The sequence below is a fragment of the Sturnus vulgaris genome, chromosome 9 (assembly GCF_052056855.1).
Source record: "Sturnus vulgaris isolate bStuVul1 chromosome 9, bStuVul1.hap1, whole genome shotgun sequence".
Classification (NCBI taxonomy): Eukaryota; Metazoa; Chordata; class Aves; order Passeriformes; family Sturnidae; genus Sturnus; species Sturnus vulgaris.
In genome coordinates, this window is record NC_142251.1 from 24,324,831 (window position 1) to 24,344,449 (window position 19,619).

General features: G+C 49.4%; 1 protein-coding gene across 1 annotated transcript in view; it reads right to left on the minus strand.

The window, feature by feature from the left end:
* Positions 1-1,052: 1,052 nt before the first annotated feature.
* The window catches only part of COLGALT2 (collagen beta(1-O)galactosyltransferase 2), a 46,076-nt gene continuing 27,509 nt past the window's right edge, over positions 1,053-19,619 (minus strand). Inside the window, exons 2-12 of the mRNA XM_014886741.2 lie at positions 17,812-17,922; positions 16,243-16,360; positions 15,108-15,242; positions 12,216-12,420; positions 7,977-8,096; positions 7,445-7,521; positions 5,919-6,025; positions 4,641-4,773; positions 3,727-3,854; positions 3,023-3,229; positions 1,053-2,643 (exon numbers count right to left, since the gene is read on the minus strand). Of these exons, the coding sequence (XP_014742227.2) occupies positions 2,367-2,643; positions 3,023-3,229; positions 3,727-3,854; positions 4,641-4,773; positions 5,919-6,025; positions 7,445-7,521; positions 7,977-8,096; positions 12,216-12,420; positions 15,108-15,242; positions 16,243-16,360; positions 17,812-17,922 (1,618 nt within the window). The 3' untranslated portion in view covers positions 1,053-2,366. The remainder of the gene's footprint in view (positions 2,644-3,022; positions 3,230-3,726; positions 3,855-4,640; positions 4,774-5,918; positions 6,026-7,444; positions 7,522-7,976; positions 8,097-12,215; positions 12,421-15,107; positions 15,243-16,242; positions 16,361-17,811; positions 17,923-19,619) is intronic.

The window sequence follows — 19,619 nt, forward strand, 5'->3', positions numbered from 1 at the left end:
CTCTCCTGAAACCACCATCAAGCCCCCAGCACCACTCACTTCCTGAGTCAGCTAAAAGGAAAAACATTCACAAAATCTCCAAGCTAAAAACCCTAGCCCTGTTGTAAGGTTTTCATAAACTGCTACTGCTCTGCCTAAGGAAATCAGAGTTAAAGCAAGCTCAGGTTCCCTGAGCACCCTGACCAGCTCCCTCTCTCAGCAGCTCTATCCCAGACTGACACATCCCCACATGCCTTGGCTGCAGGGCTGGCAGTGAGGCCAACGAGCCCAGAAGCTCCAAATCAAGACCCTGCAAGTGATGCAGAGACCTTTTCCATCTTTCATTATTTGAATGAAGTTAAAAAACCGAAACAGGGGCCACTCAAATACCCTGTATTTTTTAAAATCCATGCTCTTGTTTTCTGGTGAGGAGCACCTCGTGCTGATGCAGGGAAATGATGTGCCAGCACACAGAGAAATCCCACAGCAAGGGGGAAGGAAGGAGAGGCTGCCCATGGGCACTGAGGTGGGTCTGTCATGGAACAAAAGCATGAGGGTGGAAGAGATGTGGCTCTCATACCCATAGTGACACTTGGATGCTCACCTGATCACAGAGCCCTGCTCCTGCAGGAGCTTCTCACCAACACTTCTGGGACTTCCAACCTTGTTCACACAGGCCCTGTGGAGGAAGCAAGAGGGATTGCGAGGAAGGAATGACCCAGGCTGTGTGTGGGCTCATGGTGCAACCTCCATACTCACCAGGTCACACAGGCACCTGCTCCCACATGGACACCAGCAGGAACATGTTTCCAGGTGGGAACTGCAGAATGAACACCTTTATACAGCCAGAGACTCCATGGGAGAGGGACAAAGCCAAGAATCCCTTGAGCTGGACTTGCATTAACCTCGAGTTAACATTCAGGGTCAGCCTGGAGGGGGCTTGGAGCAACCTGGTCTAGTGAAAGGTGTCCCTGCCCACAGAAGGGGATTGGACTGGGTGACCTTTAGAGGTGTCTTCCACAACCCAAACCATTCCAGGACTCTCCCACACAATGAAGAACACACACAGCTGCTCATCTTGCACCAGGTTCTATGTATTATCAGACCGGCTGACAGGTAATAACATGTCTTCTGCAGCAGAAAGCACAACATTGATCAGTAATTATTCAAATCAAACAAAAATTAAAACCAAAACCCCAGCCACACATACTCAATGCACAGATCTGCCAGCAGGTGAGTCCCAGGATGGCAATTCCAGGAGGGAATCCTCCCACTGCCCAGAAGCTCAGGGTCTGTGCCAGTATAGTCCGTGATCACCTGGCCTCTGAGAAAGGTTTTTTTTAGAAAAATAAACACCATATCCTGCTGGCATGTGAGCCAACAGCAAAAACATCAGAATCATCCAAAACACAGAAAAATTTGCTCCTCACATGAAAAAATATCCAGGCAAGTTGCCCTTCCGTCCTGTAACACACAATTCTATCGGGCTGTTGAGAGAGTAACATTGCTGTAGGCTCTCTTGGTTTCATAAGGAAGTTTGTAACCTAACTTCTTGTATTTCAAGTTCCCAAAACTCCTGCACTTGCTTTTATGGTCTAAATGAGCAGGCCTGCCAATAGGTTGTGGGGTTTTGTTTTCCTGAAGAACCAAGTTGAGGCAGGGGTGAAGCAGGATGTGACATGGACCAACTCTGCCTGCATTCCCTTCAGGCAGTGCAGAGACAAATAAATCCAGCCACCTCCACTTGCATGGCTTCCATGACTTCAGACATTCCAAGACATCTGTTCTGGATCCAGAGGCCTGTTTAGATGGGATGCAGCAAGATTAAAAATGAGCTGATGGGAAGCCAGCACCCGTTTTGTACAGGAGTGTAACGGGGAGAAGACATGACAGAGGAGCACTGCTCTCCTGCATTGATCATTCTGGGGAAACATCTTGATTCTGATAGGGATCCCTTTGGAAAACAAACCCAAATCCCCCAGATGCTCAGCAAACAGGGTAGTAAAAGCCTACAGCCCTACAAGGAGTAACAGTGAGGGAGCAGCCCAGGTACAGCCATCCCAAAAGGCATTGACATTTGTACACCTCTATATATTAATCTTTATAAATACAGTGTTCTACACAAGGAACTGTGTAATTCCAGGCTGGTTTCTTCTAACAAAAGCTTGCCAGGGCTTTTGCTTGGATCTAGAACGCTTGTTCTTCCTCCTCCTTGGTGTCCCACCCTGTCCTCGGCGGCCTGGGCAGGTGTCCGGCCCAATCCCACACACGGCCCTCGGGAATGGTGGGAAGGAGACCACATGAAGAGCTGCTCTACAACTTTCAAGGGTGAAAAGCTAAAGTGTGAGGCAGGTTCAGCTGGTTCAGAGTCCCGGGGAGGTGGGCAGTCATAGCTCATCCCTGGCTGATGGCGTGTCAAGGGACGGCCGGGAGGGCAGGGCGTCCTTGTTCTGGGCATCGCTGTGGATCTTGCCCTGCTGCCGGGATTTCCAGGAGTGTGTTCTGTCCCAGTCCGTGGACACGGTCTCGTTGTCCCAGATGGTGGAGGTCTCTGTGTCACTGAGGTAGCCTGGCTGCCCCGTGTAGTGCGTGGGGTAAACAAGAAGGGGCTCTGCTGAAAAGGCCTTCAAGTCTCTGGACTCGTAGTACTCCATGTACTTTGTGCTATGGAGGAGAGAAACACCATCAGCACAGAGGAACCTTCACTGGTGCCAAGCTTGGGAGACATGGCCAATCCAGGGAGCAGAGTAGTCTGAGAGCAGGGGTAGGTGCTGGGGTACAGCCAGAACCACATCCTAACAACCACACACACACCTGTACAGCCAAAACCTGTTCCCAGAGACAGACAGGTGCCTCAGACAACCAGCCACAAGCCCTGCCCCAGGCAGGCACAATTCTCCTCTGTCACCTCCTTTGACTCGTGCCAGGAGGACAAAACCAAGCACCACGAGGAGTCCCCACCAACCAGGCTACCAACACGATCTGGTTTAGGATCAGTCAGCAAGACCCAGCCCGTGTCCCCCCGAGCCACAGAGGGACTTACACAGGGTGCTTGTTGTACATGATGGGCAGGAATTCATCCACGGGCAGCATCTTGCTGAAGGGCTCAGCCCCGATGAGCTTCTGAGCCCCGTGGAAGGAGATGGCGTAGCCCAGGGTCCAGTAGGAGTAATCGGCTTCCACCAGGTTCCGGACATTGGGAACGGCTCTCTCGGGCTCCTGCACCTGCATCCTTTTCCGGCCAATGTAGCTTCAGGGGTGGAAAGGTCAAGAACAGAGGAACCAAAGTGAATTAGGACAAGCAATTAGGACAAGACTATTCATGCCAGGCCAGGGCAAAGGGTCAATCCCAGAAGCAATCCCTGACCCAGCTCACAGATTTCTATCCTGCACCACTACCAGACATCCAAGCCTTAACCCAGTGGGTGGGACAGCTGTGAAAGGCTTCCTAAGGGAGCTAAGATGACACAGTGTGAGGCTCAGGACGGAGCTGTGCTGGTTCCTCTGTCAGCACCTCCAGCACAGCTGAGGTCCAACAACGCTGCCCACCATGGGCAGGGATGGTGCCCAAGGGACCTCCTGGCAACAGCCACCGCTGAGGGTGGATCTGTCATGATGGGAAGAACCATCAAGAAGACTGTGCCACCATCCCCTGCACTGCAGCATCAACCTGCACCTCTGCCATGCCCCAGCAGTGCTGCCAAGCTCCCCACATGCCCAGGACATCCCAGAGGAGCAGGAACTTACATCAGCTCCCAGTCCAACTGGGCTTGCTCGATGTCGTCCATCAGCTTCATGAGCTTCCTCTTGAACTGGTGCTCGAAGCGCACGTCGTCCTCAATGACAAGGGTCTTCTCCAGGCCCCTGCTCACCACCTGAAACACCAGGGCTCCAACGTGAGCACAGTGGCCCCCATGGGTGCCCTGCTGTCACTGGGGCCACCCTGACCTGGCACTGCCTCCCAGACCACGCAGGCTGGAGAACCACTGTGACATACACATGATATGCCAAGCCACTGGAACATGCTCCTGCTCAGATGCAGAATAAGGAGAGGAAAAAACCAGGATTGTTTCTTTAACCCCATTTGCTTTTCAAAACCTTCTTGCCTTTCTTCTAAGCAAGCTTGCCCCAAGCAGGATATTGGATGGACTGCAAAAACAGTAATGAAAATGTTCTGATAAAAATCACTTGGAGCTGAGGGCAAATGAATCACAGAATCCCCAAATGGTTCAGGTTGGAAGGGACTTTAAAGCCCATCCAGGTTCCCCTGGCCTTGAACACTTCCAGGGATCCAGGGGTAGCCACAGCTTCTCTGGGCACCCTGTGCCAGGGCCTCAGCACCCTCATAGAGAAGAACTTCTTCCCAACATCCCATCTAACCTTGGCCCCCAGTGGCAGTGGGAAGCCATTCCCTGTGTCCTGTCCCTCCATCCCTTGTCTCAAGCACCCCTCCAGCTCTCTTGGAGCCCCTTTAGGTACTGGAAAGGGGAGATATGAAAGGTGAACACTGCATTCAAGAAAACCCCTGCAATCCAAGGAAATCAGTTCTACCCTACACTTCCAGGAACGTGGGCTGGATCCAATGCTCTGCATCAGGACTGGCTGTGCACCAGGACACAGCACCTTCCTGCAGGACCCCCAGGGCACCCCAAAATCCTCACCTCCTTCCAGATGTAGTAATGGCTCAGGAAGCAGCCGATCTCTCCTCTGGTGAGGGGCCTGGAGGAATAGGGGTCCCGGTATCCTGGCAGCATTTCGATGCTGAGAGCTTTGAGCTGACTCGTGTTCAGTGCTCTGGAAACAGAGTATTTATCATTCTCGCAAATAAAAAAGTCAATTCAAGCCAGACACAGGCACAGCATGGGGAATGTGGCTGATGCTCAGGGAAAAGCCACGCCTTGAGAAATTCCTATGCTTGTTTCGCTCAAAAACGCAGAGGAAAATTAACTTCTTGATTTACATCTCTAAATCAAGCTGATAAATTGTATCCTTAACTCTGCCAAAGACTTTTCATGGGACCATCAATTATCTTCAACTCTGCCAAAAACTTTCTGTGGGACAATCCACTTGCCAGGTGCTCGGCTGTGATTAATTTTCTGAGGCCTTGATAGGATCCCAAGTCTCCAAGACCACTAAATGGTACGTGGGCTCCTGTCTGCTTGAGGCCTTTTTGCAACTCACAGACTCAGAATTTCTACTTTGATTTCCCATTATAAAGTCTCAAAATACCTTACAATCATAGAATCATTAAGATTGGGAAAGCCCTCAAATATCCTCAAATCCAAGCATTAACCCAGCAATTCTCCCAGGGACGAGGCCTCCACCACTGCCCTGGGCAGCCTGTGCCAGTGCCCTTTGCATGAAGAAATTTTTCCCAGTTGTCCAGCCTGAACATTCCCTGGCACAGCTTGAGGCTTTTTCCTCTTGTCCTCTCTCTTGCTCCCTGGGAGCAGAGCCCAACTCCCCCCTGGCTTCCCCCTCCTGTCAGGGAGTTGTGCAGAGCCAGAAAGTCCCCCCTGAGCCTCCGTTGCTCCAGGCTGAGCTCTTCCAGCTGCTCCTCAACAGAGTTATGCTCCAGACCTTAGAGTAAGCTTGGAAATGGCTGTGTCAGGGTTAATGCTGTAGCACCACAGCTCTGCAGCACTAGGATGGACAATATTCCCAGGAGTTAACTCCTCCATTCACAGAAACCTGTGTTTTTAACCCTAGTCTGAACCCCAGGGCCCTGGTTCTCTCACAGAGATTGACTAATTGCAAAAGAGGAAAGAAACAGAGCAGAATTGCCCCAAACAGATGGTCAGGGAGATCCAGGTGGTGCTCAGCTCCCCTGCAGCTAACCCTGCCCTGCTGGAAGTAAGTCAGGGCATCCAAGGAGATGCTGTGAAGCAGTAAAGCACATCCCACTCTGAAAAACATCTTCAAGCCCAACCAAAACTCACTTTCCATCCACAGCCTCCACTACCTTCACTGCAATCTCCTGCTCATAGAGCGTCTTCAGCATCCGATCCCGCCGGTCCTTGCGACGCTTCAGGTTGATCATGAAAATCTGGGTGGAAGAGAAAGACATCAGGACATCAGACTCCCAGCTGGGAGGGAGGGAGGGAGGGAGAAGGGAAGTCCTGATCCACCCCTCTCCAGCAGCCCCACTGCAAAAGCAGGTCTTGTGAAAACACCACGTGTGTTCACTCCAGGTTGTCTAGAATTTGTCAAAAAGCTGAAGTTGGTTTTGAGTTGGAAGTGTAGAGGCTTTTTCTCCAACAACTACTTTTAATGGATGTTCACAGAGGAAACTTGCTCTTTGAGAATGAAGAAAAGTGAGGGGAGACCAGCTAGAGCCAACTCTATAATTTCCAAAGATACAGGATGTTTAGGTTTATATCAAACAGAGTGACATGGCCATCTGCAGCATCAATCCTACAGGAAACTGACCCACAACACTGCCACTGCCTGGATCTAGGATTATCAGCAGGGCTGCCATCCAAGTACAAGGCCATGGTAAAGAAAGGATTTTTATGATTACTTCAGGCATTGAAAATCCACTGTGATCCCTAGCAGAGCAGAGAGCCAAGGCTGAGAACAGAGATGTCTGGGCAGGGCTCTATCCAAAGCCTCAAGGAGACTGGTGGAGGGCTGAGGACTGAAGCTCTCATTGCAGGTAACCCTCAGGGTTTCAGGGATATTTTTCAGTCCCAGGCAGGCTGGTACAAACACAGCCTTGTAGTCCGTGGAGCAAATCTTCATCCCAGTAAGCAGCAGAATGAATTTCAGCTCAGTACAAATGAAAGAATAACAAACTGGATAAATAAAGCACAGCCACAAAGGACAACATGGAAAAAACCTGGACCAGCTGTGCCTTAAACACAGATGCTCAAAGACACGCAGCTGGATCAGGTTCAGCTTCAGGAGCCCCACAAACAGACAGAGCAGAGCACACCAAGAAGACAAAGGCTCCCTGATCCCCACAGCTCCCTCGGTCCCAGAGCCACCCCGGCAGCTGCACACACAGAGGCTGCTGGCTCTGGGAATAACACACACACACACCAGGCAACCAAAGCCTGGCACATCCCTCTCCTGCCTTCTCCCCAGGCATGGTTTGCATTCCTGGGGTATCCAAGGTGGGCAGAACTCAACTGTGAGCCTGGATTCCCCATCTGCTCTCAGCTCTCCAGTGTCTCTCTCAGGTGAGAGAAATCCTTCCTTCCTGCCACTGGAAAGCTGGAGAGCTTTACCAAAGGGCTCATTTCTGTCACAGATGGAAGGGAGGCCGAGCTGCCCTGCAGAGTCAGATGCAGAGCAAACAGCACAAGAACAGGGGAGTTAATCTGCTTTTCAGCCTCACTTCTGCCTTCTCTTCCTGGCCAGATTAAAACACAAGAATCGTGGCATGGTTTAAGTTGGAAGGGATGTTAAGGATCAGGTGATGAGTGAGAAGACAAGACAATAAACAGCAGAGCAGGCTCCTTACTTCATCAAACCCCATCTTGTCAGGGTGCTTCGGTGGGACAGAGATGTACTGAGAGGGCTCCACAGGAGGGCGATCGACTGAAAAGAGAGGAGAGACCCCAAATGTCACCCTGGGGCACACCCTGCAGTGACACGATGTGTCTGAAGGTGCCTCCCTCACGGGCCCCCCGGAGCCGGGATGAGGAGCCACTGCAGGATGGGAACAGCAGGAAGCATCTCATGGCAAAGCCAGAGCCAGCAGCCATGTGCCAGACAGTCATCAGGGAACTTGGACATGCAGCACCCTTTCCACAGGAAAGATGCATTTGATATGGGGAAGTTGAGGGATTTTGTGGGTGGGGTTGACCATGAAGCAATTACATCCCTAGGCAGGAAAGTGGTGGAAAATTTCAGAGAACTGCGTATCAAAACAATATTAGAGCAGACAGGTCAGGATGCAGACTCCCAAGAGAATGAGAGCTGTGCCTGCTGGCAGGAGAGCTCTGTAGGCATTAACCTGGGGGGTCCATCATGGCAAGGGCACAGCAACTCACTCATGGCCTCGATCAGGGTGTGCACAAAATTCTCAGCTTCCTCCTGCAGCGACTGCTGCGGCTTCAGGGGCATGGGAAGGAACCCGTAGTGCTCACGGTTGCAGATGAACATCTGTACTCCTGGGGATCACAGAAAAGCAGAAACTGTAATCAGACCTGCTACCAGGGCATTTCACTTCTCTGTGGCTACATAGCCACAAACACACTTGTGCCAGGACCTCAGTCCCAAGAAGTTCTGTTTCATAAGTAAACATTTCAGACTATTCCAGTTCCACTTTCTGTTTTGCCTGGCTGGCAGCAAGTGGCCTCTGTCATAAAACCAATCCCTACTCGTTGAACTTCAAGGGTCTGGGCTGACAGGACAAGGGAGAATGGCTTCCTGCTGAAATAGAGTGGGTTTAGATTGGATATTGGGAAGGAATTGTTCCCTGTGAGGGTGGGCAGGCCCTGGCACAGGGTGCCCAGAGAAGCTGTGGCTGCCCCTGGATCCCTGGAAGTGTCAAAGACCAGGCTGGATGGGGCTTGGAGTAACCTGGGACAGTGGAAGGTGTCCCTGAAATGAGATGATTTTTTAAGGCCCCTTCTAACCCAACCCATTCTATTCTTTATCACAGCTTCCTTTTGCTTTGGCTAGAAAACAAAGGTGATACATTTTCACCTGTGCTGGCAAAGGACTTGGAAGAATACACATGACAACAACCTTTGAAATGCCAAGTCACCACCAAACACAGTCCTTTCCTCTCCAGAGCTAATTTTTACTGTGCCCTGAAGATTAAAGGAAAATCCCAGAGTGAGACACCAGTGAGGAGAAGAGATGTGACAATGTTAACACCCTTCTACTCAAAAGCTTTTGCAACTGCTTGTTGAAGGTGGGAAACAGAGAGAAGGTGCAAAGCCTGTCCCTGGAGCAGATGCATTTGCAGGGCACAGACTCACACAGTGGGAACATCCCAGCATCAGCAGAACTCTTTTCCCTCTGGGATGACAAGGATTTGCTAACCACTGGCTGTAACTCTGCCTTTCACATCAGGCAAAACACTCAAAAGCTACATCCAGGGAAGCATTTCTGTTGTTTTTCACTGAGTTCTGGTAAGGTCCTTTATTAATTAACCCAAATCAAAGCTGCTAGAACCCAAGCAACCAGCCAAAAACTGCCTTTTTTTTTAATGAAACAAGCTTAAGCAGCCCCCTCCCTCGAGGAAATAAATGAAAAGCAGACACTACCTGGTGTGCTGATGCTTTCATCTATTAGTGCCCCTAATCCAGGGTATTTTTAGCAGAGTGGAACGGTTGGCACTAATGACTCTGGTGTTTCTCTAATTTTAAGTTCTACAAGTAAATTGCTGGCTGTGCTACTTGCCAAAACACATTCAGCTGTCAGCTGCAATTTAGGTAAATGGCAGAATAAAAAACCACTACCTGCTGACATTAATGGATTTGGCACTGATCTAATCAACTAATCTTATCTGGCTCACTGATCTCTGTTCTTATCTTCCGCTGCCTTGAACACATTTAATCTGCACAGATTCACACCAGTGTTCCTGTTCTGTTTGGGATAAAAGGTAATTGAAAATGGTAAAGCTCCCATAAAGTGGGGAGGGGGACTCACTTTCCAGCTCTGTTTTTATAATGAAGTTAAATGATTGCTACAAGGGATAGAAAAACAATTATTTATATTATTATTCTTAATGGGCTTTAAAGGCAGTGTCCAGGATTTACAATCATGTCCTAAAACCACAGCTATAGTTAAGGAACCAAAATTGCCCCCATTTCCCTGTGACCAGATCTTCCTGCTGGCTGGCTCAGAGACCTAGGCTGAAAGGCAGCTCAGGAGATCATGGAATCATGGAATGGTTTGGGTTGGAAGGGACCTTAAAGCCCATCTCCTTCCACCCCTGCCACGGGCAGGGACACCTTCCACTGTCCCAAGCTGCTCCAAGGCCTGTCCAACCCATTTGGACATTTCCAGGGATGGGGCTTCTCTGGGCAACCAGTACCAGGGCCTCTCCACCCTCACAGGGAACAATTCCCTCCTAATATCCCATCTGACCCTGCCCTCTGGCAGTGAGAAGCCATTTCTCCTGTCCTGTCCATCCCTTGGTCCCCAGTCCCTCTCCAGCTCTCTTAGAGCCCCTTTAGGCACTGGAAGGGACTCCAAGGTCTCACCTGAGCCTCCTTTTCTCCTGCTGCCTGAAAGCTCTCCTGTGAGTGCAAGGGGCTCTGCAGAGTCCAGTGCTGGCAATAACACACCCTGAGTCTTGTTCAGATTCAGGACTCCCACACAGGCCACATCCTCTCTCAGAGGTGGGACCACATCTTTGGAGCATCACAGAACAGCTGCTTCCAGCAGCAGATTCCCTCTTGGAAATCCATGGCTTGATCTGAGGTGTTAAGCACAGCTCTTGGCCTTTTTTGGACAAAAACCAATATAATTTCTGACTTCAGGGAAAGTAAGTGAAATTACTCCAAAAAGAAGTTTACCTCGAAGCTCATACATTTTTCACATTTCTGAACTTGGATGTCATCCTTTTATCCTGGGTGACAAAACTCAGCCCAGGTCACAAGTCAACAATCTGAGGAGAACAGGCCAGACAGCTGGAGCAAAGCCTTTCATGTCATGGGTCAGTCCTGGAAAAAGCTAGTGTTCTAGGACAGAAGGAAAAAATGATGGGTTTGAATTCCTGAAATATTTCTGAAGCAGCAGTTACTACATGGGTTGGAGGCTGCACTCCTGGGAGAGCTGTCAGAGGGAAAAAGTGGAGGGGTAGATTTTAAGCAGCCTACTTTGCTCTCTGAACTTAAACCTCAACTCTCCTCTAGAGCCAAGACGTGGCACTTGGGGACAGGGTTCAGAGATGGATTTGGCAGTGGGGAACACTGGACTGAATGGCCTTGGGGATCTCGACTCTGATTCTGCACTGATGTCCTGACTCTGAAAGTCAGGACCCTGAAACTGCTCTGCAATTCACTTCTCACCTCTGCTTCACAAGGGTTCCAATTCCAGCTCTTGCTGCCTCTCCTCCATCATCCATCTTATCTGACACTCCTCATCCACTTGCAGCTCATTTTGAGAACGCCCTGCTCAGTCTGCCAAAACAACATCATTTTTGGTGCTGTCAAGGCCTGCCAACCAGACCCACCACTAAAAGGGAAGCTACAGGCAGCTGGTGGCTGCTGTGTTGGTCTGGGAACAGTGGGAAGGGAGGCTCAGCCTGCAGAACAGCAACAACAACCCTTCTTCCCTTGGCTTTCTCCCTGCCTGCCTGTTCCCAAGAGCAGCCCTTCCTGCTCTCCTTAACTTTACATCTTCTGCAGAGGACAGGGAGCACCAACTGCACGTCATTCAGAGGATCCATGAACATAATTCACTCCAGCAAGTCACCACTCATGATCTCTGAACAGAAGGCACTTATGGGTGCTGCAGAGGTTTCACCAACCTCTTTTTAATTATAATACCCCAAACTTTTCAACACAGTTCCCATTACAGTTCTGGGAACTCCCTTCAGCTCTGGCACTGCTACGGTACAGGTCTGCCAGCCTGGACTCTGCTGGAGACAGAACACTCACGAGAGCCACTCCCCAGAAATAAACAGGGCTAAACATCCTCACCACGAGCATGAACAGCAGCAGCATAAGACACTTAAGAGACAGTGATGTCTCAGTGACACCTGGAGCTCTCTTAAAACATCAATAGCCAGAGATTTCCTCTCCTTGGAAGTACCCAAGGCCAGGCTGGACAGGGCTTGGAGCAACCTGGTCTAGTGGAAGGTGTCTGTGCCCATGGCAGGGTGTGGAATGAGATGAGCACCAAGGTCCCTCCTACCTGAACTGTTCTAGGGTTCTGTGGTTTAAGGAGAGTCTCTTATCCCCACCCCTTTCCTCGTGGATCTTCTGGAAGTGGTAATTTTAGATACCTTACCCCAAGACCACCTTCCACTCTCCCAGCACCCACCTGTGCTCACCTGCTGTAACACAAACCAAAGGTGGACTCACACACTTGTCTCTGAAATATTGCCCCATCCCAAGAACAGCCCCCACATCCTTTGAAACTAGCAGCAATCCAAAACTGCCTTTCCAGTCACTTGCTGCTGGTTATCCCTGACTGGATCCCAGAGAGGAAAGGGAACAGGGTCTGAACTCCACATGGAAGTCCACCCAGCCCCTTTGGGCTGTGAACCTGCAGTGGAGGTCTGTGTGTCTCTAGGGGTGACCCCTCCCCAGAAGAGGCCCTGGACACACCTGCTTGGCGACTGGAGAAGGCAAAGACCATGATATCATCAAAACTCCAGGTGTAGTCCGGGTGTGGGGGGTAGAACGCCAGCTTGGCAGAAGCCTCCTTCCTCAGGTCAATGAGGAACGTGGAATGGACCATGGGGACAGCAAAACAGCCCATCCTCTTCCATTCCCGAATCAGGGGATACTCCAAGGTCCTCTTGTAGTAGCCCTGAAACCACAGAGGGGGCTGTTGTTACAAGAGATTCCTGTTTCAAAGCTGCTCCTCAGCAAAAGCTCATGCCCTGAGCTCTCCAGCAGAGGTTCACCAGGGCTCAACTCCCAGCTTTTTCAGTGTCTCCCATTTGGAAATGGCTCAGTCAACAGAAACAGTTAGAAGACTGTTACAAACAGTCTGCATCCCAAAAGTTAAAGATTGATCTTCTCCCTACTTATTAGGAGCTCTTGGAGAGTCCAGACTTTCCACTGCAAAATTCCCCTGCAATGGAGCTTCAAATCTCAGACTCTTCAAAACCCTCTGGCTCTCCAAAACCCTTTTTGCACTTAAGACTCTCCAGCCTGATCCTGGAAGCTGCTGAGCATCCATGACATCCTCCACATTCAACAGGCACAAAATCCATTTAGTACCTCAGAGAGTAGGATCTGGAATTAATTCTATCCATGCCTTTAAAAAAAAAATCATTTGCTGTCACTGCAGAGAAGGCAACATCTCAGTCTCCATCAGCTGTGTAAGAATCCCTGCTTCCTCCAACCTGGAGCAAGCAGGTTTGATACTCCTGACTCTGCACAGGGAGGCACTTCAGTCAGCTCCTGGGTAATTCTCTGTACCCAGGAGCTCTGCCAGCCTTCCAGCACTCTGGATGCAACACCCACAGTGTGTGGCTCACATGGAAATAAATACACTGAATTCCTCTAGGAAGAAAACTCTAGAGCATCAAATTGACATCTGGATGGTTGAATCCAGAGCAGATTCTGGGCTTTACAGAAACAGTGAGTCAGAAAAGAACTTAAAGCTCCACTTATGTTCTATTTTCCATGAGCATTCAGGCACTGGCTGAGTAAAAGCCAGCAGAACTGCTCTGCCCTGGGCTATGTGGGGCCACGGTGTGGTGCATGTGCCTGGTTATGGATCTGCTACCTCCTTCTGCCTTCAGATACACTGTGCCTATACTGTGAGCATGGGATATCCCAAACACAGCCGTACTGTGAGCATGGGATATCCCAAACACAGCCGTACTGTGAGGATGGGATATCCCAAACACAGCCATACTGTGAGGATGGGATATCCCAAACAGGGCCATCCCCACTGCCACAGGAAGCAGCAGGTGGGAAGAGATGTGACTGGCACTCCCAGCAAAGGAAGGGTTAACACAGCCACCCTTTAACAGACACCTTAGAGTGCCCACAAGTGAAGATGCTGGACACTCATCTTTCCTCCTCCAGTGGCTCACTCCGGGTTTTTGGGGCTGTTCCCTGCTCATAAATCAGGTGGAGGCAAGGAGGGCTCCACCTCCCCTGTGCTGCCTCTCCTGGGTTTGCTCCATGACAGACAATTGTCATAAATGTCAGCCTGTCTGGAGCTGGGCTTGGCTCACCACGGCTCTGTGCTGGGAGAGGCTGTGTGTCAGGATGTGCTCCAGCTGTTATTCCCTCCCCAAGGCCCCTGGGAGAGCAAGGCTGAGCACATGAAGCCCTGGGACCACATGCAGAAACAAGAGAAAAGGAAAAATTAAAGGGAGAACTTTGCTGTTCGCTCCAGCATGATTATTGTTAACCAAACTTTGCAAGACACCTTTGCTGGTTTCTCAGACAGTGCTGGTAATGGTAGAAACTTCCTACTGGAGAGGTAGGGCTGGTGCACATGGGCAGAGATCCACTTCAGCCTGCAAAGCAGGGCTGATGGACCCCAGTGAAAAACCTGGCTGACTCAGGACTTAGCCTTAAAAACTTAGAGTACAATCAATACCTTTCCTATGAAGTTTGTATCTCCATTTTCAAACAAAGCAAACAAACCCAAGTGAAACAAGTAAACACACCTCGTCACGCTCCCTTTCTTATCTCTATATTTACTTCTCAAGAATTTGGAAAGTTCAGGACCTTTTCCTGCTATTTTTTATCCAATTACTTAGTCTGAACTGTGGAACTCCTTGCCAGAAGATGGTGTGGGCGCCAAAAAATAGATTCAGACATGGATTTCTGTAGAACAAAAAAAAAACATCACAGAGCTTTAAAGAGAAATATATTCCTCAAAAACCCATATGGGGATTGCCAGAGGAAAGAAAAGTATTTTGGTGAAGTAACACTCACTTTTTTGCCCTATCCTTATACTATTCCCTGGACATCTGCAGATGAACCTGTGCTCTGACCCAGTGCAGTTGTTACATGGATCAGCAGTAACATGAAAAGGTAACATAAAACTCTAATTTTTAGGCTCAGCACCAGTACCTGTTACATGTATACTTCAGCACACACACTCCCTACAAGGCAAAAGGATGCTGCCCCACTTCAAAAATCTTCATAGATGAGAAAAATGCTCATAGATGACTAAGATAACTTAGACATGATGGAGATCTGTGCAAAGAAAAGCAAATTCCTCTTGGATTAGCATCACTATACCAAAAAAAATGAAATTTTGTACCAATTATGTACCAAGCTTTTTAAGAGCATTACAGAAACACGGAACTACCTTAAAAAAATTCTGATCTGTTTATCAGTATTTTTTGTGTGGTTAGTGAGATCATACCACATGTTAACACCATCTCAGAGCTACTGTTCAGAAAAAGGCTACAGCAGCAGATGGGAAAGCCCACAGCCCACAGAACAGGAAGGATGCCTGCTGAGACAGGGGCAGGAGCCCCTGGAGGACACCAGTCACAGCCCCCAGCACCCTTCACCTGCCTGGGGAGTGATGCCACACCAGAAGTTGGAGTAGAGGGAGCGGGACTCGAGCATCGGTGCCACCAGGGTCTTGTTTTCTGCTATCAGCAGGTTCAGGGTCTGCGGGTTGGTCAGCAAATTATCTGCATCAACAAACTAGAGAAGGAAGAGGAAAAGAAAATTGTTAATAGATGAAACAATATGATTCCTCTGATGCTTTCTAGGGAATGAGGCAGCCAGAGGCACATGGCCAACCCTGGTGTCCCCTGCACTGCCACTGCTGGGGCACTTCTGGCCCTTCACAAGGAGAAAAGACCTTGAGGGGTTGTAGTGTGTCCAGGGAAGGGAACGGAGCTGGGGAAGGGTCTGGAGCACCAGGAGCAGCTGAGGGAGCTGGGAAAGAGGCTCAGCCTGGAGAAAAGGAGGCTCGGGGGGGGACCTTGTGGCTCTGCACAACTCCCTGACAGGAGGGGGCTGCCAGGGGGAGTTGGGCCCTGCACCACAGGAAGTTTAGATTGGATATTAGGAAAAATTCCTTCTAAAAGAATGGCCAGGTGTTGAAATAGGTTGTCCAGGGCAGGGGTCGATTCACCATCCCTGGAAGTGTTTGAAAAATGTGTGCATCTGGCACTTGGGAATGTGGCTTAATGGTGAACACAGCAGGTCAACAACTGGACTCACAGATCCCTGGCCTTTTCCAACCTTAACAATTTTATGATTCTATGAGGTCAGCAAAAAAACACCCTAAAAGCAGTGAGCTGGTAGGTTTGACTCCATAGGGCACAGGGCTGTCACAGGGAAATCTGGGGGCAGCTGCTCTGAGGCACAGCAATGAGATGGGCAGAGAGCTGCCCTGACTGCACACAACCTCCTGCCAGCACATGCCCTGCACAGCTATTTCCCTTACATTTCACCAGGTGGGGACTCAATCTGGGGGAACCTTGCAGGTACCTCCCACCACCAGGACTGTGTTCAATCCTGATGCCTGTGGAGAAAGCTCCAAGCTTAGCCAAGGACTCACCTGACCAAGAAATGACCCACGACATCTCAATTTGCCTTTAGATGGAGAGAAAACTCTTTGACAATCCCCGTGTCCAAGTGAGCATCTGGAAAGCTTTTGCCTGAGGCCAGGTAATAAATCAGACTTTGCACTTACCAGGATATAGTCTGACCACTTCTCCCGGGCAGCACGCAGGGCAGCCTGTCGCAGCTTCATCACGTGAGTAAATCGGGATATTGGCCAGTGTTTCGGCCCAATTTCTTCTGGGTAAGACCTAGAAAAGAAAAAAAGTTACTGTAATCCATGTCTAGGCTTTATTACACTGAAAAAAGAAGGAGGAGGAAGAGAGGAGAAAGAGAGGAGAAGAGAGGAGAAGAGAGGAGAAAGAAAAAAAAGAGTTCCTTTGCTGCCTTCATTATGAAAGCAAAACAGCATTAGAGTCACCTCAGGCAACCCAGGAGAGGTTTGAGGGATAATAATTCCAAGTTCTGTGCTGGCATGAGCACAGAAAGCACCAGAGAACAAGCAGTGCCACAGTTTTCTGCCAACCCAGCAAAGCAGCACCATCCAACACGGGAGCTGCTGCAGAGAGGGGACCCCTCCAAACCGACCTGGGGCTCACTGACCCCTCCTGACCTCGGGTACAAACTCATTTGCCCTCTGCTAGGCTGCAAATCCAGCTCCCCTCGGCCCAGCAGAGCTGGGATGTGAAGGTGAAGCCAGCCTGGCCTCCCCAGGCTCTGGGCATTATTAGGAACTGTTAACACATCCTGGGAACAGCTCCTAAATCTCCCAACAGCCACCCCCAGGAGCCCCAGCATGCTAGCAAAGTCACATGCATGGCAGGACCAGCTCCAAAAGCAATGGCTTTTTAACAAAGATGGAAGGGAACTCAGGGGCAGATCCCAATGAGGAATAAAAATCCAGGACTTTGAAACAGTGCCAATATAAGTCAGAGAAGGAGCTAAGAATTTCAAAAGCTTTTTGCAGAACTTAAACAAAGTTTGGCAGGATGAAGAAAACTCAATTCAAATGAAAGGATTAAATATGTCAATAAAACCAGCACTCCCTGGGGGTTTGTACCACAAACTCCCCACCACTGCATTGAGGAACTCGAATATAAAAGCAAGCCTAAAGGAAGGGGAAACTGATGTAATTTTCCTTGGTGGAAGAAACTGAAAACAGAACAAACCCAGGAACAGCTGATCATAAAAATAAACAAAAATTAAAGTAATAAAAACCCAACACACCATATTTCAAAGCAATGGTCCTGCAAGTCAGGCAAAGGCATAATATGAGGAATTAAATATAGTTCTCTGGCTCAGCACTTACTGAATATTTGATGTGTCAGAGCTTTCATAGATATTATGGAATGGGCTATAATTTCTCTGCTTCCTTGCAAATAAAGAATGATCACTTTAATTCCCTGTAGCTCTTGATGTAATTTGTTTACCATGCAAAGAGAGCAGCTACAGCTGCTAAATAACTGAATGGAAAATACTTTCTTCCAAAACATTCTGCATGAGGTGCTTCACTGAAGTCAGTGACCTTTCTACAGAGACCTTATCTCACCTTTTTCTCTAAGAACACAATTTTAATGGGACAGACTCCAGAAAGCAAATAACCCACATTTTAACACTTGGACACTGAGTACAACTCCTGGTTTGGTAACAGAAGTGCTCAGGAATTTGGGCTGTGCAGCCCAGAGCCCTCGCAGGTACTCACACAGGTTCCTCCATGGGCCTCCACTCCACATCGTGGTACAGGTGCTGCACATTCCTCAGCCACTCCCTGAGGACTGCTGTGGTGTTGTCAATGTTGTGGTCAGTGGCTGCCCTGGCAAAGCAAGAGCAAAGGAAGCACGTTAGCACTAGGTTTGCGACTTTGCCTAAATCCCTGCTTAACCATGGACTGCTCTGTCCAGTCCAGCCACCAAAAGACAGGACACACAGTCGAGGTTTAACCCCAGCTGGAAACTGAGTACCACCCCTGTGGAAAGGGGAGGGGAACAAAGCCTGTGGGCTGACATAAGAACCATTTAATAACTGAAACAAATGACTAAAATGTGTCTTTAGTGCTCGCTGAAAAATGTTGGTTTTTTTTTTTCCCCTCAGGGCTGAGCTGAACAGACTGGAACAGGAGGCAAAGATTCCCATCCCTGACAGCAATCCCATGGAAATGCTCCCACAGGGGCCACACACTGCTCTGTGCCCGGGATGTTCAAGCCTTCAGGACACAGCATGAGTGAGCCAAGTCCCATCCCAGCTGCCTTCCCTGGGACCAAGGGCTCTGCACACCCAGTATGGGGCTGTGTCAGACTCCACCACCAACTCCTGTCACTGGAAGGGCTGCTCATTTTTCCTAGCTGGAATGAGCAGGAAAGCACAGTCTCGTGGCAGTGCACGGTTCAGCAAGCCCCACTGGGAATTTACAATCCCTTCATATTCCTCTGGGAGTACAAACAGTCCCACAGGGTCTGGTGCAGACAGGAAAGACAGTGTGAAACACATCACTGAGGGGAAGTTGCTGGAAGCTCCCCTCAACTGCTACACATTTCTTGTTCCATCCTCCAGCTCCAGAGACCCAAAGGCACTTTCCAGAACATCCTCCACCTTATTTAAAGCCAGAGCTCCCTGTAGGCAGGGGAGAACATGCAGAAAAGAGCCACATCCCAAACCCTAATAGCTACTCCAAAGCTATTTCAGGAAAATACCTCCACTCCAAATCACCATATGACCCTACAGATGAAAACCAGGACATGAACCCTTTTCAGTTTGTGGAACATACCATTCCCATGGGGACTAGTCTGCTTTAAAGTAAAAAAGAACCAAGAACTTGCATTTTCAATTTATTTATAATCAGAACACCACAATCACTTAAGGCCAGGAGGCTTATTTGTTGAATATTTATTAATGTCTGCTGAAATAATAAATAGCGAAAGTTCAGCAAGTATTAGAATCTGGTTCCTGTGTCATTAACTGCTCTCCTGTGACAGAGCAAGGCTGGGCTTAGTCATGGCTTCAGGGTTTGCTTTTGATCAAGACCCTGGCTCATGCTGCACTGTAGCTCTGGTTTGCAGTGATGTACAAACTGGACTAAAACAGTCACAGCGCTGACCTGGTGTAAGTCCCACCTGCTCCATGTGTTTTATGGACGAAGCTCATCCCCTAGAGCCCATTTTCACACACTTCTCTGGGCTCCCACGGCCACCAAGGCGTTTCACAGGTCTCACTCTGCTTTCCTCCCACGTTCCAGCTGCACAGCCAGCAAAGAGCTCCAGAATTCCTAAAATACCAGAGAACTGGGGAAATGGCTTCATGTTCGTGGTCATCACTGGAGCTGCAGTGGCACCAAGAAGGGGACACTGGGGCCACAATGCATTGGGCATCACACAAACGAGGCTGAGATGAGGGTGGCCACCCTGGGGAATGACACAGCTCGTCCCACAACATCCTCTTTCCCAGGTCCAGACCAGCCTTAAGGACCATGGAGACCCTTTACAGTAAGCACACAGCTCTCACAAAGTCAGGTCC